The 23,564-nt window shown below is 39.3% G+C and overlaps 1 protein-coding gene and 1 non-coding gene across 6 annotated transcripts in view; one reads left to right on the top strand and one right to left on the bottom strand.

The window, feature by feature from the left end:
- The window catches only part of IFT81 (intraflagellar transport 81), a 270,130-nt gene that overhangs the window by 15,307 nt on the left and 231,259 nt on the right, over window positions 1-23,564 (bottom strand). For 4 of the 5 annotated variants that reach the window (XM_060193120.1, XM_060193119.1, XM_060193117.1 and 1 more), the window contains 4 exons: window positions 12,014-12,100; window positions 10,139-10,210; window positions 9,833-9,918; window positions 1,241-1,286 (listed from right to left, as the gene is read on the bottom strand). In XM_060193120.1, coding sequence (XP_060049103.1) covers window positions 1,241-1,286; window positions 9,833-9,918; window positions 10,139-10,210; window positions 12,014-12,100 — 291 coding nt within the window. The remainder of the gene's footprint in view (window positions 1-1,240; window positions 1,287-9,832; window positions 9,919-10,138; window positions 10,211-12,013; window positions 12,101-23,564) is intronic. The other variant, XM_060193121.1, reaches the window with a different exon arrangement.
- Window positions 8,662-8,735, top strand: LOC132539195 (small nucleolar RNA SNORD99). The gene has a single exon (XR_009550489.1). It is a non-coding gene; the product is annotated as a small nucleolar RNA SNORD99 (small nucleolar RNA).

A 23,564-nucleotide genomic window follows, 5' to 3' on the forward strand; every position in this document is an offset into this window, starting at 1 on the left:
GAGGCTCATTAAGCTGTGGGCCAGATTTAAACCCCTTATTAAAGACTACTCTCTAAAGTTATGGTTAATGAAAGTAAAAGTAAACAATAAACATTTGTGGGAAACAAAATTAAGAAAACACACTTTAAATATAACCAACACATTTTTGAGAGGGTACATGTCATGCAAATATATATTTAAGTCTATAGTACAAATAAAAAAATCTTACAAATATTTTTATTTTTATAAACTAAAATAAAAGTATTTAGGTCTTAAGATTTTTAAACAGTTTTGAGCATGATTTTAAGATTAAGGTATTACTTAATCTGTAATACTTATACTGGAATATTTCCTTATCAAAAAACCCTAAAAACTTATAAAACTTGTTTATAGAACTAAAGACAAGTGAGCCAGAGAGGTAGCTCACCAAAGAGGGCATGTGCATTGCCTATTGTATGGCCCAAATTGGAGTCCTGACACCGTGTGGGAGTACCACAGCAGCACCAGGGAAGCTCTGGTATTATGGCATCTCTCCCTCTCTCTCTATCTGAATTAAAAAGTCAGTCCATAAGTGGTGAAATTGCACATATGCAAGGTTCCAACTCTGCAAGGGAAATAAAGAGAACTGAAGACAGGACATGGGCTCTCTGTATCAGAAACATTAAATTTAATTTGCTTCCAGGCCCCATATATATTTGAAATATTTATGAATACACTTGATATTAGCATATAACTATAAGTTTTCAGGTTTTCTCATTTATAAATGAATAGATATTTGAGAAAATCTGAAAACTTGTAGTTCATTACATGTGACTTTTTTATTTGTTATACAGAACCTTCTTATACACTCTTTTGTTATTTAAGACTAGGCTCCCATGCAAATCCATTGTCTTCAATTTTATAAAACTAAATTCCTAAGAAAGAGTTTTCATCTTTGAAATGGGTTAAAAGGATCTGGGGGGCAGGTGGTGGAGCACTCAGCTGAGCACACATATTACCATGCTCAAGGACCTGGGTTGAAGTCCCTGGTCCCCACCTGTGGAGGGTGACCAGTGAAACAGTGCTGCAGCTAACTCTTCTTCTCTCCCACTCTTTATCTCCTCTTCCCTTTTCAACTTCTCTCTGTCCTATCAAGTAATCTAAATTAAAACACAGATAAATATTAAATAGGGATCCTGTTCTCCCTAATAAACTGTATAACTTTTAAAAATGCCATCATTATATACCAAAAGCCTGAATTTAACACGTAAGACATTCTTACCTTTCCAAGGTTCTCCTGTTCAGCAATATTTTTGGTATACTGCTCTCTAGGAAATCAACATAGAAATTTAACTTTAATATACCTCAACTGGTTTTTTCATACAATTAAATAACAAATTAGCATATCTATCTAAAGATAATGACAATATAGTTTATTTAGAGTACTAGAGTCAGAATTAAACCCTTTACCAAATGTTTTCCCCAGTTCTTCTAGTAATTTAAGAGAAAAAAAGAGGAAAAGGATCATATAGAAATTAAGAAAAGTAAAATGTTGAGTTACTGGTTACTTTATCCTTAAAACAATGGCAATCCATTTGCTTAAGGAGCACTTTGTTTTGAAAGAAGTTTGCAGAAAGGAAGAAAAAACATCTTAAGTAAACATTAAATCTATTTTGCTTATTTGTTTATTTAACTTAATTGAGAACTAAATAACCAGGTAATTCCACTTCTAGGAAGTTATCCTGCACAAAACCCATCAAAACTTAATGAGCATAAAACAAAGATTGTACTACTTCTCCACTACTTACAATGGTGAAAATTTGCATGCAAGGGTAGGAGTAGATAGCATAGTGGTTATGCAAACATACTCTCATACTTGAGGCTCTGAAGTCCCAGGTTCAATCCCCCATACCACCACAAACTAGAGTAAAGCAATGTTCTGGTAAAATATAAATAAGTAAAAATAAATTTCCAAGCAAACTTAATGTTGATAGGTGTAAAAATGTTTGAATAAATTATGGTGCATCTATTCAAAGGAGTAATATAGAAATGTAAAACAGATGAGGTAGGTCTATAAATACTGAAGTGGAAAGAATTCTAGATGAACTATTATGAGGAAAAACTGTATACATAATTTGACTTTATTTTTATGCACACAATTTTCTTATGCATTTGCTAAACACACATACCCCAGCAAATCCATGGGAAGAGATTATGAAAGAATAAATACCAAAATATTACACATATTTATGTATTTATTATTATTTTACCAGAAGACTGCTCAGCTTTGGCTCATGGTGGGATTGGGGGGATTGAACCTGGGACCTCAGAGCCTCAGGCATGAGGGTACGTTTGCATAACCATTATTCTATCTACCATCGCCTTCATACATATTTCTGTGATGTGACAATGTGAACATTCAATTTTTATGTAATATTACTCTTTGCCTTTATAGAAATAAAAGTTTTAAAAAACTGCAAATTTTAATGTAAAAATAAAAACTACAAATGACACATTACATATTTTTGCATTTTAATTCTACATGAGATAAAATGTGTTATGGAAAGAGAACTAGCTAGTGGCTGAGCAGTAGAACATAGGATTTATATGCTTGATCCCTGGCATCATTCATGCATCTAGAACATATAAAATATATGTCGTGAAACAGAAAGGAGAAACTCAAAGTAGAACTTGGACTAGGGAGTAGGGTGCAGAGGGAGAGTTTTCAGGCCTTGATGCATGATGGTGGAGAAGGATCTAGGCTTGGGGTGAGAGTGCTTTGCAGAAAATTGAGAAATTTTCACGTTTCAACTGTACTTACTCTAAACCATTACCCCTCCCCCCAATAAAAAGTAAAACAATTATATATCTTTAATTTTTTTTTTGCCTCCAGGGTTATTGCTGGGGCTCGGTGCCTGCACCATGAATACACTGCTCCTGGGGGCTATTTTTTTCCCCTTTTTTTTTGTCCTTGTTGTTTTATCGTTGTTGTGGTTATTATTATTGTTGTCATTGATGTCGTTGTTGTTGGATAGGACAGAGAGACATGGAGAGAGGAGGGAAATACAGAGAGGGGGAGAGAAAGATAGACACCTGCAGACCTGCTTCATTGCTTGTGAAACGACCCCCCTGCAGGTGGGGAGCCGGGTGCTGGAACTGGGATCATCATGCCAGTCCTTGCACTTCACGCCATGTGTGCTTAACCCACTGTGCTACTGCTTGGACTGCTCCCCATCTTTAAAAATGTTAAGGGGAAAGACTAAATGACAAAGATAAAGGAACCAACAAAAAGATAAAAACTGAAGATAGGTGGTCCGGGAGGTGGCGCAGTGATAAAGCTTTGGACTCTCAAGTATGAGGTCCCGAGTTCAATCCATGGCAGCACATGTGCCAGAGTGATGTCTGGTTCTCTCTCCCCTTCTAACTTTCTCATAAATAAATAAAATCTTTTTAAAAAGAACTTTATATAGAAACAGATTGTTTTTGTCTAAAACCACATTGTAGGTTTTAAAAGGAAACTAAATAATATAAAAATTGGCAACCTAGGAAGTCATAAACCATAAAGAGAAACCGTAACAGCCTATGGGAAAGAAGATTTGCACTCACACAAATAGTAAAAGTGATTAGCAGAGAGAATGACAATCATATTACCCAAAGTTCTTGCAGAGCTAAAGTAAAGGTAGAATTTGTGCATAGGAATGAAGGTAGAAGAAAATGAACACAATCATGAAGAACCTTCATTTTACCCTTAAAATTTAAGAGACACTAAATCAGATTGCTTAATAAAGTTCTCCAATGAAAAATAACTAAGAAAATGTAAATGAAATATTGCTTAGGAAGACTGAAGGGTAATCATTCAGATAGCTCTAAATAATTTATTGATGTGGTTCAGGAGGTGGCGCAGTGGATAAGGCACTAAACTTTCAAGCACGAAGTCCTGAGTTCAATCCCCAGCAGCACATGTACCAGAATACTATCTGGTTCTTTCTCTCTCTCCTCCTATCTCTCTCATTCATAAATAAATAAAGAAAAAAAAACACAATTCATTGATTAACCTACATCTGAGAGATGATGGTCAAATTGTTTTAAATTTTTCATTGATATATATAGATGTGTGTATATATACATATATATAATGATCTATATCTACACATATACAAACATATACACATATATTATATGTATTTTAAAGATAATGACAGAGAGGCAGAGAGAGAGGGAGTGAAAGAGACCACAGTACTGAGCTTCCTTCAATGCACTGGGGGCTGAGCTTGAACCTGGGTTGTACACATGGCAAGGCAGCACACTATCCAAGTGAGCTATTTCACTGGCCTACATTTATATTTTCTAAAAAAAAAAGCAGCAGATTCACCCTTTCCCCCATGTAACATTAATACATAATTTTTACTTACAAATGAATTTACATAAGAAATAATTATAGAACAAATGCCAAGTATCAATCATGCCAGGGGGCTTCAAGAATAAAACAAGGAAAAAAAACCTTGGGGTTCAGGAACTCATACTATATAATTTTGAAAACACAGTTACATACATTGCACTTAACTTGATTCTCTGAAACACACACACACACGTGTGCATACATTGTGCACCCTTATTTTATAGGTGAGGAAATAATTTGTCGTAGGTTACAAAACTAGAGTTAGAAAAAGATTCAAAACGGAGTCGGGCGGTAGCGCTGCTGGCGCAAAGTGCAAGGACTGGCGTAAGGATCCCAGTTCGAGCCCCGGCTCCCCACCTGTAGTGGAGTTGCTTCACAAGGGTGAAGCAGGTCTGCAGGTGTCTTTCTCTCTCCCTCTCTGTCTTCCCCTCCTCTCTCCATTTCTCTTTGTCCTATCCAACAACAATGACAACACTAATAAGTAAAATAGTAAAACAAGGGCAACAAAAGAGAATAAATGGGGCAGGCAGAGGTAGATAGCATAATGGTTATGTAAAGAGACTCTCATGCCTGAGGCTTCAAAGTCCCAGGTTCAATCCCCTGAACCACCTTATGCCAGAGCTGAGCAGTGCTCTGGTAAAAAAAAAACAACAACAAAAAAAAAGAGAGAATAAATAAATATTTATAAAAAAAAGATTCAAGGGAGCCGGTGGTAGCACAGCGGGTTAAGCGAAAGTGGCACAAAGCACAAGGACCGGCGTAAGGGTCCTGGTTCGAGCCAGGGCTCCCCACCTACAGGGGAGTCCCTTCACAGGCGGTGAAGCAGGTCTGCAGGTGTCTATCTTTCTCTCCTCCTCTCTTTCTTCCCCTCCTCTCTCCATTTCTCTCTGTCCTATCCAACAAATAACATCAATAAAAACAACAATAATAACTACAATGATAAAACAAGGGCAACAAAAAGGAATAATACTAAAAAAAAAAAAGATTCAAAACAAAATTTTATGAATTGCACTCTATTACTTTGAAATTAAGCATGCTGCCTCTTTAAATAAAATTTAAATTTGCTAACAATATTTCAAGATCAAGTTAGTTTTTTCAGATCTTTGCCCTTAATGAAAGTACCATAAAAGTAGATAAAGGTCCCAGAGGGATAGAGAATGGGAAAGCTACTGGGGAGGGGGTGGGATATGGAGATTGGGTGGTGGGAATTGTGTGGAATTGTACCCCTCCTACCCTATGGTTTTGTTAATTAATCCTTTCTTAAATAAAAAAAAAAGGAAAAAAAAAAAAAAGAAAACACACACAGACACACACCACCACCACCACCACCACCACCACCACCACCACCACCACCACCACCACCACCACCACCACCAAAATGCATGGCAAATACCCAACTGTTTGAATAATAAGAGAAATAAATTACCCAGCTAGCATTTTATTTTTTCTTTTTATTTCTTTTCTTTTCTTTTTTTTGGCTGGGGTTCAGTGTCTATACCATGAATCCACTGTTCCTTACAGCTATTTAATTTTTTTTTCACCTTTTGATAGGACAGAGAAATTGAGAGAGATGGAGGAGATAGAAAGGGAAAGTTAAACAGAAAAAAAAAAGTAGATAAAGGAACAACAAAAATATTGAGTCTATAAAAGCATTTTAAACATTTATCAGTGATTTTTTATCATAATAAACTCCATTTTATTTATAATATTATTCTTACGTATTACTCTAGTTATAGCACATCTTTTAAAATTTTTTTTTTTTTACTCTTTTACTGGATAGCGACAGGCATAATCAAGAGAGAAAGAGAAACTCCTGAAGCACTGCTTCACCACTCGCAAAGCTCTAACCCAGGTCCTTTTGCATTGTAACATGTGTGCTCAACCAGGTACACCATTCTGTTGAAGTGAGTCTCTTCAACAGTGGTGGTGGGAAAGTTGGACTGAAAAATGCAAATGAATGACATTGGACCACCACATATCACTGTGCACAAAAGTCAGCTCTAAGAGGATCAAAGTGTAGACCAGAAACTATCGAATACAGAAGTAAAAACATTGGCAGAACACAATCTATGCTTCAAAAATATCTTCAAGACTCAAATCCAACAGCAAAGAAAAAAAAAAAAAGTGACTACATCAAACTGAAAAGTTTCTGCACAGCAAAGGGTACCATCACCCAAACAGAAAGACACCCTATAATTAGGGAGAAGATTTTTTTTTTCTTTTTCGCCACCAGGGATATTGCTGGTTATTGTTGGGGCACTAAAAATAATGGCGACTAATCACTAGCACTGTAAAAACGGTATCATCTGTTTTCCATCTACACCATGCCTCGGCCTCGAGTGAGCTTAATGTGCAGCTTAGCAATACGAGAATCCGGCATGACACCCAGCCAGTCTATCTTGGCGTTACTCTCGATCGCACTCTGTCATTTCACGAACATCTCATAAAAACTGCAGCAAAGGTGGGCGCGAGGAATCACATCATTGCAAGACTGGCCAGCTCCTCATGGGGTGCGAGCGCTTCCACACTACGATCATCATCTCTGGCATTATGCTATTCCACTGCAGAATACTGTGCCCCAGTATGGTTCCGTAGCCCCCATGTCCACTTGGTCGATTCCAAATTATATTCCTCCATGAGGATAATTTCTGGAACCATCCGTTCCACCCCGGTTCCATGGCTGCCAGTTCTTAGCAACATCGCCCCACCAGATATATGTCGGGATGCGGCATCATCTAAGTTCATTTCCCACGTCTACGCTCGACCGGACCTGCCAATATACGCGGCTATCTTCGCCCACCCTGTCCAACGCTTGACGTCTTGTCACCCAATCTGGTCCCCTACGCCTACACTGGACTTCTCTGTTCCAGACTCTTGGAAACAGAGTTGGCAGTCAGCTGAGGTAAAGAACAAACACCTCATCACAGACCCCTGCAAGTGTCAACCCGGCTTTGACCTAGCACGTTATGATTGGGCCCTCCTCCATGGCTATCGAACAGGCCATGGCTGGTGAGCTGCTATGTTCCATCGCTGGGGAGCCAGAGACGACCCGAACTGCCCCTGCGGCTATAGGCAGACTATGACCCACATAGTCAACGACTGCCACCTCTCCAGATTCAAAGGAGGTCTCGAAACTTTACATCAGGCTCAACCTGACGCTGTTGACTGGCTACAGAAGAAGGGCAAACGCTAGAAGTAGAAGAAGAAGTTGGGGCACTTCAAATCCACAGCTCCCAGAGGCTCGCCCTCCCTCCCTCCCTCCCTTCCTTCCTTCTTTCCTTCCTTCCTTCCTTCCTTCCTTCCTTCCTTCCTTCCTTCCTTCCTTCCTTCTTTCCTTTCTTTTTTCCTTTCTATAATTTGTTGGGTAGGACATAGAAAAATTGAGAGGGGAGAAGTAGACAAAAGAAAGGGAGAGAAAGAGATACCTGCAGAACTGCTCTACTGCTCATGAAGCTTCCCCCCTGCAGGTAGGGACCAGCAGGTCGAACCTGGGTCCATTAACCTCCATCCCAATGAAAGTGACTAAAAAAAAAAAAAAAGACCTACTTTAGTGCTTAAAAAAAAGCAACTATAAAATTATATGTATTTCTAGGTGGTCGGGCGGTAGTGCAGCAGGTTAAGCACACGTGGTATAAAGTGCAAGGACCGGTGGAAGGATCCTGGTTCGAGCCCCCGGCTCCCCACCTGCAGAGGAGTCGCTTCACAGACGGTGAAGCAGGTCTGCAGGTGTCTATCTTTCTCTCCCACCTCTGTCTTCCCTGCCTCCCTCCATATCTCTCTGTCCTATCCAACAACGAATGACATCAACAACAACAATAACCACAACAAGGCTACAACAAGGGCAACAAAAGGGGGGAAAATAGCCTCCAGGAGCAGTGGATTCATGGTACAGACACTGAGTCCCAGCAATAACCCTGGAGGCAAAAAAAAAATATATATGTATTTCTGAAGGGAAAGGAATGGGGAGGCATTTATTAGTGGGTACAAAAGTTTCTGTTTGGGTGATGGAAATATTTTAGTAACAGAGTAGTGATGACTATATTCAGTGCAGCTGAGTATACACTTAAAAGCTTAAAAAGAATGGTCTGGGATGTGGCACAGTGGATAAAGTGTTGAACTCTCAAGTGTGAGGTCCTGAGTTCAATCCCTGGCAGCACATATTACCAGAGTGATATCTGGTTCTTTCTCTGCCTACCATTCTTCACAAATACATAAAATCATTTTTAAAAAAGATTAAAATGACATTATATTACATGTGTTCCACCACAAGAAAAAGATGAAGCAAGTAAGCCAAAAGGAAAAAAATTGGTCAAGGATGAAAACCTATCTCTGTGGACATCATTGGGTGATAAATGTGGATATGGGACTGAGACCAGTTCTTGGGAAATACAAGTGACATCTACTGATTTGGACAATACTAACACTGGTGTATATACTCTCTTTTTAGGAGAATCAAGAGGAAGCAAGCAGAGACAAGGAAAAGTGGCAGGGGCTACAATGGCCATAGTCTTGAGGTTTGAAGATTGATCCCAAGCATCCCATCTTTCTCTGGTGTTGATCAAAATAAAATATTTTTTAAAAAAGTTAAAAAACAAACAAAGAAAAAAGATTATATGTATATCTTCCTTACTTACCAGGATTGGACAACCCAAAAGATGCTTAGTAAAATTTAGTCTACTATAAGGACCTGGTGGTGGTTCACCTAGAGAGTGCATATGTTACCATGCACGAAAACCAAGTTTAAGTCCCAGGTCACTACCACATGGGAGTTCCAGCAGAGGAGGACACCTTACAAGCAGTATATTGGTGCTGCTTAATCTCTCTTTTTTTACATTTTTAATTATCTTTATTTATTTACTGGATAGAGGTACTCAGAAATTAAGAGGGAAGTGAGAGAGAAAGACAGACATCTGAAGCCCTGTTCCACCACACACAGCTTTCCCCCTATAGGTCCTTGCACATTGTAAGATGTGCTCAACCAGGTGCACCACCACCTAGTTCCAAGATAGACACCTGCAGATTTTCTTCACCACCTGTGAAGGCCCCACCCCCACCCCTAACCCCCACAGGTGGGGAGCTGGGTGCTCCAACCGGTATTCTTGTACTGGTCCTTGTGTTTCAAATTATGTGCACTTAACCTGGTGCGCCACTTCCTACCCCCACCCCGTCTCTTCTCTAACTCTCTCTGCCTCTTTTTCTCTTTCTCTCTCTATCTCTTACCCTCTATATAGGGGAAAGAAAAAAAATATATGGCTACCAGGACTAGTGACATTTGTGTCATATTAGGCACCCAGCCCCAGCATAACCCTGGTAGTGGAAGGTGAGGTGGGAAGGAAATGACTTAGTCTTCTGTAATATCTTAGTGTCTACTTATTTCTGTACTTTAAATTCGCATAATTATACATTATTTATAAAATGGCTATAGGTTAAAACTTTGAATAATTCAGTAAGAAAAAAACCAACAAATTTACTTACCTAATTGCTTTTCTCTTTTCCTGTTGATCAGAAGAGACATATGCCTTCATTTCATCAGTTGCACGACAGAGTTGTATTTCTAGGTTCTAAGTGAAAAGAATTAACTTTTCAGCTGTTGAATCCTTGATACAGAAAAGTCTCAGAATTTTTTTTTTTTTCCAGAGCACTCATTGCTCTTGCTTATGGTGGTGTGGGAGACTGAACCTGGGACCTTGGAGTCTCAGGCATGAGAGTCTCTTTGCTTAACCATTATGCTATCTACCCCCGCCCCTCAGAAAAAAAATTTAATTCACTTTTTTGTCTTACCTTAATCATACAGTTTGTATAATGGTATTTACTTTCTTCTTGATTACATTCTTCACGGAGTCTTCTAACTTCCTATATATGTATATATATATATAATTTTAAATGGGCAACATTATTGAAAGAATAATCATATGTAGAGAGAATACTGAATATACAAAAAAATAAATGCTATTTGTCATTCTCTTTCTTATAGCTGTAACTTAGTTTACTGTAACAGACCAAGCTGTAATATTTTTTAGAGACTACTTATATCACTCTAAAGTTTATAGGTTCAGTCATTTACTTAGTAAGTATTTACTGGGTGTCCAGTATTGTGCTAGATGCTTGGAACAGAGAAGTGAATAAAGTATCTGGTGGTCCAGTAGGTGGCACAGTAGATAAGACATTGAACTCTCAAGCATGAGGTCCTGAGTTCAATCCCCAGCAGCACATGTACCAGAGTGATGTCTCATTCTTTCTCTCTCTCCTCCTATCTTTCCCATGAATAAAGGAATAAAATCTTTAAAAAAAAATAAATAAGGTGGGGAGCTGGGTGGTAGTGCAGCGGCTTAAGCGCAGGTGGCGCAAAGGACAAGGATCGGCATTAGGATCCTAGTTCGAGCCCCCGGCTCCCCACCTGCAGGGGAGTCACTTCACAGGTGGTGAAGCAGGTCTGCAGGTGTCTATCTTTCTCTCCCCCTCTCTATTTTGCCTTCTCTCTCCATTTCTTTCTGTCCTATCCAACAATGACAACATCAATAACAATAACAATAATAACTACAACAACAATAAAAAAACAAGGGCAACAAAAGGGAAGATAAATAAATAAATACAAAAAAGTATTTTAAAATAAATAAATAAATAAATAAATAAATAAAGAGAGAGAAATGTAAAGAAGATAGCTTCTCATAATGGGTAAGTGCTACAAAGAAAATTCAGCAGTAGATAGAATGTGCCATGGCAACTGAGTAATGATAGAATGATCAAAGAAAATCTCTAGGAGATGATATTTAAACTAAGACCTAAAAAGTGAAAAGGGAAGCAGAGTAGAGGATTGGGAGCACAGTGCCACAGAAGATAACACATGCAAAAGCCCCAAAGTGAAACACTTTTGGCCTGTTTTAAGTACAAGAAGGTCAACATAGCTTCTGCTCTATAAGAGGAGAGTGGGAGATACGGAGCAAGTGCATGGTTGCTGCACGGTGGGTGGCATACCTGGTTGAGTACACAATGTGCAACAATGCACAAGGACATGGGTTCAAGTCCCTGGTTGCCCCTGTAGGGGGAAAGCTTCACAAGTGGTGGAGCACTGCTGCAGGTGTTACTCTTCTTTCTACCTATTTCCGTACTCCCCTCTTGATTTCTATCTCTACCAAAATTAATTAATATTTTTTTCAAAAAGATAAAGATCACTGAAGCTTAGGAGACAGGTTCAGGGGATGAATGCAAAGATCTAGGAATCTTCTGATATTACTATAGTGAAAATATGCATATACAGACAATTCTTGTAAATATTTTTAAAAAACCAAAAACATAAGAGTGTCTTCTGGGGGTCGGGTGGTGGCGCAGTGGGTTAAGCGCATGTGGCGCAAAGCAACTGGCGTAAGGATCCCGGTTCGAGCCCTGCAGGGGAGTTGCTTCACAGGCGGTGAAGCAGGTCTGCAGGTGTCTATCTTTCTCTCCCCCTCTCTGTCTTCCCCTCTTCTCTCCATTTCTCTCTGTCCTATCCAACAACGAACAACATCAACAATGGTAATAATAATAACCACAACGAGGCTACAACAACAAGGGCAACAAAAGGGGGAAAAAATGGCCTCCAGGAGCGGTGGATTCGTGGTGCAGGCACCGAGCTCAGCAATAACCCTGGAGGAAAAAAAAAAAAAAAGAGTGTCTTACCTGTTCTAATTTGGACCGATTGCTTTCAAGTCCTGCTGCACAGCTATCATACTGAGATTTCTTTTCGTCATACTCTTGGGTTAGTTCCTATTACGAAAAGGGTAAATGATTGATTAAGTGAAAAGTAAAGGCCTAAAATGTGGCTCTGAAACAATGCTAGCCCTTGTCAGTCTTGTAACTTAATTCTAAGCTTCTTGGCATACTTAAGAGTTATTTACATTACAATCAGACATTTGAGAATTATGACAGATGAAGGTGCTGATAAAAATAATAGCCGCCATATACTAAGTAGCTTGCCAGGTTTTTTTGTTAGGAGTTGGGGATACAATAGTGAACAAAACAGCCAAAAATCCTTCTCAAATAATGTTTAGATAAGTAAACCTCCTGCTGAGTGCTGTGATGGGCAAATGCAAGTGTTACAGAACCACATGGACCTAACCTAGGCTTGGAGATTAGTAGAGGCAACTTCCTGGAGAAACTGATATCTAAGTTGAGGTATAAAGGATTAGTAAGAATAGCTAGGGGAAAGGGAGACAAGGAAAGGGAATGTTCAAGAAAAAAAGGGGACATTGTATAAAGCTCTTGAAAGCTAGAGAGAACAATAATTCAGGACACACGAAGTTGTTAAGTTGAAGTTAAGTGAGATGAGAGGCTGAAGACTTCAGAAGTAGTCTAATGACAACTTTATAAATCATATTGGGTGTATGAGATTCATTATTTACAATAAATCTCACAAAGTCCCCTTGAGAGAGTGATCAATATCCTTTTATCACATTGAAGAAAGTTCAGAATCGTCAGAATCTGAATTTGGGCTGCTTGGATAGCATGATATTTTCTTCAAATGTAGGAGTTCAAATTAAATAATTTGAAAATCATCTGCTACAAACACTGGAAATGCTAAAAGTATCTACAAATGTTTCGTAGAGTAAAGAAAATATCCAAACTGGTAAGTTAACATTCAATCCAAGTTTGTGAGAGTCCTAAAAGGTCTTCTAGTTGCTCTATTCTACCTGATAGAACAACTAAAATACTACTCTGGAAGGACACACCCTCCATCCTAGCTGGCAGGACTCAAGAGAAAAAATTCCTAAAGAATAACATATTAAGGAAACAGTCAATTCTGTATGAGTGAGAATCTGAAGGCATTAAAAAAAATTAAGATGGCATAGGAACTTTGGATACTACAAAAGACCCCATAAAATAAGGATGCTTTAAATAATTAAAACTATAAAGGGGAAAATGAAAACAAAATTTTCAAAGGTAAAGTAAGTAAAAATAGACAAATGAAAAAAAGTAACTGAAATAAATAAATAAATAAACAAACATAAGACTAAACACAGCTTGAGAGATAAAAGAATGAACTGGGGGACTTCTGGAGGTGTGACTATGGAGTAGCTTCAGACTCATTCTTGTTCTCCCCAGTCAACTAGGGAAAGCAATGAAAATCACCTGAAAACTCAAGAAACTACAACTAGGATTTCTTCAGAAACTCAGCAAGCTACAGGTGAGTAGACACATGTGGCTCATGGACAGAAAAGGAGCAAGGGAGAGATTCCCAGGACTAAAAGGCCATACTCAGGGATGGCTGACACCAAATTGGGAGACTGGCAGCTGAGGCACACCACTTTGTTTAAGCAACAAATCACCAGTTTACAACTCAAAGCTCACCAATTTACAACTGTGACTTCTTCAGTTTCCATTGCTGTTGCCACACAGAGGCTGGATCAGCAGCAAGAAGACCCTATATTGACATCAGGGACACTGATCTGGTCTGGTGACTCAAGATAAAATGTCCCCTCCCTCACGGAGATATATAAACAAGGAAATTGAACACCTTAGCCACAGCACCTCCTGCTCGCACAACAATGAAAGCAATACTTAATATGGAAACTGAGAAAAGACAGCAATGACAGAAACCCCAAATGACCAGACAGGCATAGACATAGATCTAGGAAAAATGACAGAGACAGAGTCCAGAAGCTCATTATGAAATCAATTCAAGAAACTAAAGTTAAAGTTAAGATTCAGTGATCATTTTACCAAAGAATTATAATAAATAAATAAATGAATAAAGAGAACTCCAGGGCCTAAAGAACACTTTTTCCCCCTTCTTTTTTCTCCTCCAGGGTTACTGCTGGGGTTTGGTGCCTGCACTATGAATCCATTGCTTCTGAAGGCTATCTTTTTTCCATTGTTGTTGTTGCTGTTATTGTTGTTGGATAGGACAGAAAGAAATTGAGAGGGAAAGGGAAGATAGAGAGGGAGAGAAAAAAGACACATGCAGACGACTTGTTTCACTGTTTGCGAAGCAACCCCTCTGTAGGTGGGGAGCTAGGGGCTTGAACTGGAATCTTTGAGCTGTTCCTTGTGCTTCACACTATGAGTGCTTATCCAGGTACAGTTCTTGGCCCCTTAAAGGACACTTTGAATGCAGTTCAGGTTGAGGTAAGAGGCCATGGAAGTAGACTTAATCAGGGGGAGGAAAGAATATCAATGACCACATTCTTCAAATTTAAAACTTTTGAAAAGGTTTTAGAAAAATGAAGCAATTCTCTACAAAATAGCAGACTCATCAGAAAGATGAATATCTGAGTTATTGGGATCCCCAAGGAAGAAGAAAGGCAGGGAAGAGTAGAGAACATATTCAAAGAAATTTTAGCAGAAAAATTTCCAGGTATTAACAATGTTCAAAATGTAGAAATCCAAGAATGTGAATGCAGACCTAAATTTTTAAATCCAAAAATGACAGACACACCAAGACACATCATTGTAAAACTATCCAAAACCAGGGACAAGGGAAAATATTGCAGGCTTTCAGAGAAAATAAAGTCACATATAAAGGTAGAGCCATCAAGTTTTCATCAGATTTCTCATCACAAACCCTAGAGGAAAGGAGAGAGTATAACGCCATACTCAAAGTATTAAAAAATAAGAATTATCAGCCATGAATTCTGGATCCTGCTAAATTATCCTTCAAATATGAGGAAGAAATAAAGATTTTCAAACATTCATAAACAAGGAATTTGCCACTACTAAACCTGCCTTGCAAGAATTACTAAGAGGAGTCCCACATGAAAAGTCAAGAAGCAAAGGAATTTCAACTTTTACAAGATGATCAGAATTAGAATAGAACCAGGAGGGAGTTGGGTGGTAGCGCAGTGGGTTAAGCGCACATGGCACAAAGCGCAAGGACTTGCATAAGGATCCTGGTTTGAGCCCCCTGCTCCCCACCTGTAGGGGAGTCGCTTCACAAATGGTGAAGCAGGTCTACAGGTGTCTATCTTTCTCTCCCCCGTCTTCCCCTCCTCTCTCCATTTCTCTTTGTCTTATCCAACGATGAGGACATCAGTAACAATAATAATAACTACAACAATAAAGCAATAAGGGCAACAAAAAGGGAATAAATAAATAAATAAATAAAATATTTTTAAAAAGAATAGAACCAGGAGTACAACAACAATAGTTATATTCATAGCTGCAGTAGCCAAAGAGTGGAAGCCGCCTAAATGCCCATCAACAGATGACTGGCTAAACAAGTTATGGGATATAAATATTCCATGGAATACTACTCTGCAATCAAAAATATGACATTGTATCCTTTGGAACAAAAAGGATAGAACTGAAGGTGATTATGCTTAGTGAAATAAGTAAAGAGATGACAAACAACTAGCAGGTGGTCTCACTCATATATGGAATCTAGATATGCTATTTATATGAACTTGCAAAAAAAAAATCCAAGCAAAACAGAAGCAATAAAACTGCTTCCAAGACTTGTGAAAACCGTGGTGGTTATCTTTGGGAGGTAAGAGGGTGGGGATATAGAACTTTGTTGGTGAGTGGTGTGGAACTACACATTGTAATCTTATAATCTTGTTACAAACTACTAATAACAAATTACTTAAAATTTAAAAATGAAAGACTAAACTAATTAATGAAGCTCAAGAAATTATCTGAAATTCATCACAGAAAGACAAAAAGATGAAAATAAGAGTGAGGCTAAAAAGTGGTAAACAGATAAAAGATGCCTTTCATATATCTAAAAGGAGTTGTTGAAGACCGGACTAGAAAGAACCAGAAAGGGACTATTTGAAGATATTGTATAGAACTTTTCTAGAATTAATGGAAGACAAAAAGCACAAATTCTGGGGGCCAGGCAGTGGCACACTGGGTTAAGTGCACATAGTAGGAAGTGCAAAAATCCTGTTAAGAGCCCTGGCTCTTCACTTGCGGGGGGGGGGGGGGGGGGGGGGGGGGGAAGGGACGGGGGGACGGGGGGGGGGGGCGGTTGCTTCACAAGTGGTGAAGCAGGTCTGCAGGTGTCTGTCTTTCTCTCCCCCTCTCTGTTTTACCCTCCTCTTTCTATTTCTCTCTGTCCTGTTCTGTCCAACAACAACAATAATGGAAAACATATGGCCGCCAGGAGCAGTGGTTTTGTGGTGCAGGCACTGAGCCAAACGAAGGCCCTGAAGGCAATCGGAAAAAAAAAAAAGCACATATTCCACTACAGTAAATAAAACTGAGTCTATATTTAGATCATGGTAGTAAAACTGAATAATACCAAAGGCAAAGATAAAAAAATTAAAAACAGGGAGTCAGGTGGTAGCGCAGCGGGTTAAGCACAGGTGGCGCAAAGCGCAAAGACTGGCGTAAGGATGCTGGTTTGAGCCCCTGGCTCCCCGCCTGCAGGGGAGTCGCTTCACAAGCGGTGAAGCAGGTCTACAGGTGTCTATCTTTCTCTTCCCTCTGCCTTCCCTTCCTCTCTCCATTTCTCTCTGTCCTATCCAACAATGACGACATCAATAACAAAAATAACTACAACAATAAAAAAAATAAAAAAGGGCAACAAAAGGGAATAAATAAATATTTTAAAAAAATTAAAACATGGGAGATAGTAGCCAATATGATGATATAAATGATAATTATTAGATTAAAAGAAGTGATAATTAAACTAACAGTTGACCTTTCAGTGCAACAAGGAAAATAAGAGTATCAAAGAAAATGATTCTTTGGGAGTCGGGCTGTAGCGCAGTGGGTTAAGTGCAGGTGGCGCAAAGCACAAGGACCGGAGTAAGGATCCAGGTTCAAGCCCCGGCTCCCCACCTGCAGGAGAGTTGCTTCACAAGCAGTGAAGCAGGTCTGCAGGTGTCTGTTTTTCTCTCCCCCTCTCTGTCTTCCCCTCCTCTCTCCATTTCTCTCTGTTCTATCCAACAACAACAACAATAATAACTACAACAATAAAACAACAAGGGCAACAAAAGGGAATAATTAATTAATTAATTAATTAATTTTAAAAAATTTAAAAAAAAAGAAAATGAAGCAAAATGGCCTACTTCCTGATTCTTTACTGAGAGAACTAATAAAATGAAACAAAACAAAACAAGAAAACTTAATTTCAGGAAAAAGAAACTTAATCTAGAATGAAGGATTAAACATTTAAGAAGCAATTCCCAGCACTGCCATATGCTAAAGCTAAACAGTGCTCTGGTCTCTCTCTTACTAATATAAATAGAACTTTAAAAAATACAAAAAGTAGGATGACAGGATAATTTACTTAGAGGCTGAGGAGATTAGTACACTGGTTATGCAAAAGTCTTTCATGCCTGAGCCTCCAAGGTCCTAGGCTCAATTTCCATTTCCAGCACCACAATAAACCAGAGCTGAGCAGTGCTGTGGTTGGTATTGCTCTCTCTCTCTCTCTTTCGTTAAAACAAATTATTTTTATTTTTTGAACTTTTTTTTCTTCTTTTTCATATTTTATTTATTTTCCCTTCTGTTGCCCCTAATTTTTTAAATTGCTGTTGTAGTTATCATTGTTGTTGTTATTGATGTCGTCATTGTTAGATAGGACAGAAAGAAATGGAGAGAGGAGGGAAGAGAAAGACACCTGCAGACCTGCTTCACCACCTGTGAAGTAAATTCCCTGCAGATGGGGAGCCAAGGGCACGAACCTAGATCCTTACCCAGGTCCTTGCACTTCACGCCATGTGTGCTTAACACGCAGCACTACCCCCCACTCACAAATTAAAATATTTTTAAAAAGAATTCACTTGGCTATTGTACTTGTATTACCATGGGCATGACCTAGGTTCGAGTTTAGTCCCACCACACAGAGGGAAGCTTCAGAGCTGTGGTGTCTTCTTTCTCTCTCTTTAGCTCTGTCTCTGTCTGAAAAAGCTGAAGTGGGGGGCGGGCAGTAGAGTAGCAGGTTAAGAGCACATGGCACGAAGTGCAAGGACCGGCATAAGGATCCCAGTTTGAGCCCCGGCTCCCCACTTGCAGGGGCTTTGCTTCACAGGCGGTGAAGCAGGTCTGCAGGTGTCTCTTTCTCTCCCCCTCTCTATTTTCCTATCTTGTCTAGATTTCTCCCTGTCCTACCCATCAACAATGACAGCAATAACAACAATGACGATAAAATAACAAGGGTAACAAAAGGGGAAAAATAGCCTCCAGGGGCAGTGGATTTGTAGTGCAGGCACGAAGCCCCAGCAATAATCCTGGTGGCAAATAAAATAAAATAAAATAAAATAAAAAATGAAAAAGTTAAAGAGAAGCCCCAATAACTACCAAAAACAAAAAAAGAAAACAACAGCAACAAACAACCAAAAGAACAAGAAGCAGTAGTGAGAGCTTCTAAGTTTGTGGGTAAATCTAACAAACAAAAAAAGAGAATGTCTATGAACAACTATATGCCACCAAGCTAGAGAACCTGGAAGAAATGAATGATTTCCTAGATACCTACCAACTTCCAAAACTAAGTCAAGAGGAAGTGGATAACATGAACAGGCCCATCACAGCTAATGAAATTGAAACAGTTATCAAAAATCTTCCCAAAAATAAAAGTCCTGGACCAGATGGTTTTACAAATGAATTCTACAAAACTTTCAAAGAAGAACTAATACCTCTACTTTTAAAAGTCTTCCAGAAGATTGAAGACACTGGAATACTCCCTGCCAGCTTCTATGAAGCCAACATCACCCTGATACCAAAAGCAGACAGGGACACAACCAAAAAAGAAAACTACAGACCAATATCTCTGATGAACATAGATGCGAAAATATTGAACAAAATTCTAGCCAACCGGATACAGCAGTATATCAAAAAAATTGTTCATCATGACCAAGTGGGGTTTATCCCAGGCATGCAAGGTTGGTTTAATATACGTAAATCAATCAATGTGATCCACCACATCAACAAAAGCAAGACCAAAAACCACATGGTCATATCAATAGATGCAGAGAAAGCCTTTGACAAAATACAACATCCCTTTATGATCAAAACACTACAAAAAATAGGAATAGATGGAAAATTCCTGAAGATAGTGGAGTCTATATATAGCAAACCTACAGCCAACATCATACTCAATGGTGAAAAACTGGAAGCATTTCCCCTCAGATCAGGTACTAGACAGGGCTGCCCACTATCACCATTACTATTCAACATAGTGTTGGAAGTTCTTGCCATAGCAATCAGGCAGGAGCAAGGAATTAAAGGAATACAGATTGGAAGAGAAGAAGTCAAACTCTCCTTATTTGCAGATGACGTGATAGTATAGATGGAAAAACCTAAGGAATCCAGCAAAAAGCTTTTGGAAATCATCAGGCAATACAGTAATGTGTCAGGCTATAAAATTAACATTCAAAAGTCAGTGGCATTCCTCTATGCAAACACTAAGTTAGAAGAAATTGAAATCCAGAAATCAGTTCCTTTTTCTATAGCAACAAAATCAATAAAATATCTAGGAATAAACCTAACCAAAGAAGTGAAAGACTTGTATACTGAAAATTATGAGTCACTACTCAAAGAAATTGAAAAAGACACAAAGAAGTGGAAAGATATTCCATGTTCATGGGTTGGAAGAATTAACATCATCAAAATGAATATATTACCCAGAGCCATATACAAATTTAATGCTATCCCCATCAAGATCCCAAGCACATTTTTTAGGAGAATAGAAAAAATGCTACAAATGTTTATCTGGAACCAGAAAAGACCTAGAATTGCCAAAACAATCTTGAGAAAAAAGAACAGAACCGGAGGCATCACACTGCCAGATCTCAAACTGTATTATAGGGCCATTGTCATCAAAACTGCTTGGTACTGGAACATGAACAGACACACTGATCAGTGGAATAGAATTGAGAGCCCAGAAATGAGGCCCCACACGTATGGACATCTAATCTTTGACAAAGGGGCCCAGACTATTATATGGGGGAAGCAGAGTCTCTTCAACAAATGGTGTTGGAAACAATGGGTTGAAACATGCAGAAGAATGAAACTGAATCACTGTATTTCACCAAATACAAAAGTAAATTCCAAGTGGATCAAGGACTTGGATGTTAGACCAGAAACTATCAGATACTTAGAGGAAAATATTGGCAGAACTTTTTTCCGCATAAATTTTAAAGACATCTTCAATGAAACGAATCCAATTACAAGGAAGACTAAGGCAAGTATAAACCTATGGGACTACATCAAATTAAAAAGCTTCTTCACAGCAAAAGAAACCACTACCCAAATCAAGAGACTCCTCACAGAATGGGAGAAAATCTTTACATGCCATACATCAGATAAGAGTTTAATAACCAACATATATAAAGAGCTTGCCAGACTCAACAATAAGACAACAAATAACCCCATCCAAAAATGGGGGGAGGACTTGGACAGAATATTCACCACAGAAGAGATCCAAAAGGCTGAGAAACACATGAAAAAATGCTCCAAGTCTCTGATTGTCAGAGAAATGCAAATCAAGACAACAATGAGATATCACTTCACTCCTGTGAGAATGTCACACATCAGAAAAGGTAACAGCAGCAAATGCTGGAGAGGGTGTGGGGTCAAAGGAACCCTCCTGCACTGCTGGTGGGAATGTCAATTGGTCCAACCTCTGTGGAGAACAGTCTGGAGAACTCTCAGAAGGCTAGAAATGGACCTACCCTATGACCCTGCAATTCCCCTCCTGGGGATATATGCTAAGGAACCCAACACACCCATCAAAAAAGATCTGTGTATACATATGTTCTTGGCAGCACAATTTGTAATAGCCAAAACCTGGAAGCAACCCAGGTGTCCAACAACAGATGAGTAGCTGAGCAAGTTGTGGTATAGATACCCAATGGAATACTACTCAGCTGTAAAAAATGGTGACTTCACCGTTTTCAGCTGATCTTGGATGGACCTTGAAAAAATCATGTTGAGTGAAATAAGTCAGAAACAGAAGGATGAATACGGGATGATCTCACTCTCAGGCCGAAGTTGAAAAACAAGATTAGAAAAGAAAACACAAGTCGAACCTGAAATGGAATTGGAGTATTACACCAAAGTAAAAGACTATGGGGTGGGTGGGTGGGTGGGTGGGGAGAATACAGGTCCATGAAAAATGACGAATGAAATAGTGGGGGTTGTATTGCTAAATGGGAATCTGGGGAATGTTATGCATGTAAAAAAAACAAAAAAAGGAAGAAGAAGTAGAAACGCAAAGCAGAAATTGACTGAGTTTGGAGTATGGCACCAAAGTAAGAAAGCAGAAGTATACTAGAGTTTGCAGTGAGTACCTCCCTAATACTTCCTCTCCACTTTTCCAAGCTTTGGGTCCATGATTGCTCAACAATTTGTTTGGCTTTGTATGTTAACTCTCTTTTCAGTCACCAGGTTCCAGGTGTCATCAGGATGCCAGCCAGACTTCCCTGGATTGAAGACACCACCAATGTGTCCTGGAGCTCAGCTTCCCCAGAGACCCATCCTACTAGGGAAAGAGAGAGGCAGACTGGGAGTGTGGACCGACCAGTCAACGCCCATGTTCAGCGAGGAAGCAATTACAGAAGCCAGACCTTCTACCTTCTGCAACCCTCAATGACCCTGGGTCCATGCTCCCAGAGGGATAGAGAATGGGAAAGCTATCGGGGGAGGGGGTGGGATATGGAGATTGGGCGGTGGGAATTGTGTGGAGTTGTACCCCTCCTACCCTATGGTTTTGTTAATTAAAAAAAAAAAAAAAAAAAAAGATCTCTGTACACATATGTTCTTGGCAGCACAATTTGTAATAGCCAAAACCTGGAAGCAACCCAGGTGTCCAACAACAGATGAGTGGCTGAGCAAGTTGTGGTATATATGCACAATGGAATACTACTCAGCTATAAAAAATGGTGACTTCACCGTTTTCCGCCGATCTTGGATGGACCTTGAAAAAATCATGTTGAGTGAAATAAGTCAGAAACAGAAGGATGAATACGGGATGATCTCACTCTCAGGCCGAAGTTGAAAAACAAGATTAGAAAAGAAAACACAAGTCGAACCTGAAATGGAATTGGAGTATTACACCAAAGTAAAAGACTATGGGGTGGGTGGGTGGGTGGGTGGGGAGAATACAGGTCCATGAAAAATGATGAATGAAATAGTGGGGGTTGTATTGTTAAATGGGAATCTGGGGAATGTTATGCATGTAAAAAAAAAAAAAGAAGTAGAAACGCAAAGCAGAAATTGACTGAGTTTGGAGTATGGCTCCAAAGTAAGAAAGCAGAAGTACACTAGAGTTTGCAGTGAATACCTCCCTAATACTTCCTCTCCACTTTTCCAAGCTTTGGGTCCATGATTGCTCAACAATTTGTTTGGCTTTGTATGTTAACTGTCTTTTCAGTCACCAGGTTCCAGGTGTCATCAGGATGCCGGCCAGACTTCCCTGGATTGAAGACCCCACCAATATGTCCTGGAGCTCAGCTTCCCCAGAGACCCACCCTACTAGGGAAAGAGAGAGGCAGACTGGGAGTATGAACCGACCAGTCAACGCCCATGTTCAGCGGGGAAGCAATTACAGAAGCCAGACCTTCTACCTTCTGCAACCCACAATGACCCTGGGTCCATGCTCCCAGAGGGATAGAGAATGGGAAAGCTATCGAGGGAGGGGGTGGGATATGGAGATTGGGCGGTGGGAATTGTGTGGAGTCGTACCCCTCCTACCCTATGGTTTTGTTAATTAATCCTTTCTTAAATTTAAAAAAAAAAAGATTTAAAAAAAAAAAAAAGAGAATGTAAAAATTAGTAATTATAATAGTAATGACCACCATAACAACCACTGTTAGAGATGAAGAAATAAGAATGGAAATAAGATCCTAGAGGGTAACAACACACATGTAAGGCAGTTGAGGGTGTTAAATTGTTCTAAGGTCTCTGTATTGTTTGGGATATAAGTCAGGAAGACAGATGATATATATATTTATATGGGGGGGAAGGAGGAGTGGGGAATGAGACTCACTTCTTGGGGTTTGGGAGGTAACTCAGTAGTTAAAGCATCAGTCTTACTATATGTGAGGTCCTGAGTTCTATCCCTATCACCATGTAAGACTACTATGGACAGCATACCAATGGAACTCTATGGAGAGTTCACAATGAAACCTAAAATTACTACTTGAAAAGTGACACACAGAAACTGTTAATGTGGGGGGGTTTGCATAATGGTTATGCAAAGAGACTCATGCCTGAGGCTCCTAAGTCCCAGGTTCAATCCCCTGCACCACCATAAGCCAGAGCTGAGCAGTACTCTGGTGTTTCTCTC

This window comes from Erinaceus europaeus, chromosome 6, assembly GCF_950295315.1.
Source record: "Erinaceus europaeus chromosome 6, mEriEur2.1, whole genome shotgun sequence".
Lineage (NCBI taxonomy): Eukaryota > Metazoa > Chordata > Mammalia > Eulipotyphla > Erinaceidae > Erinaceus > Erinaceus europaeus.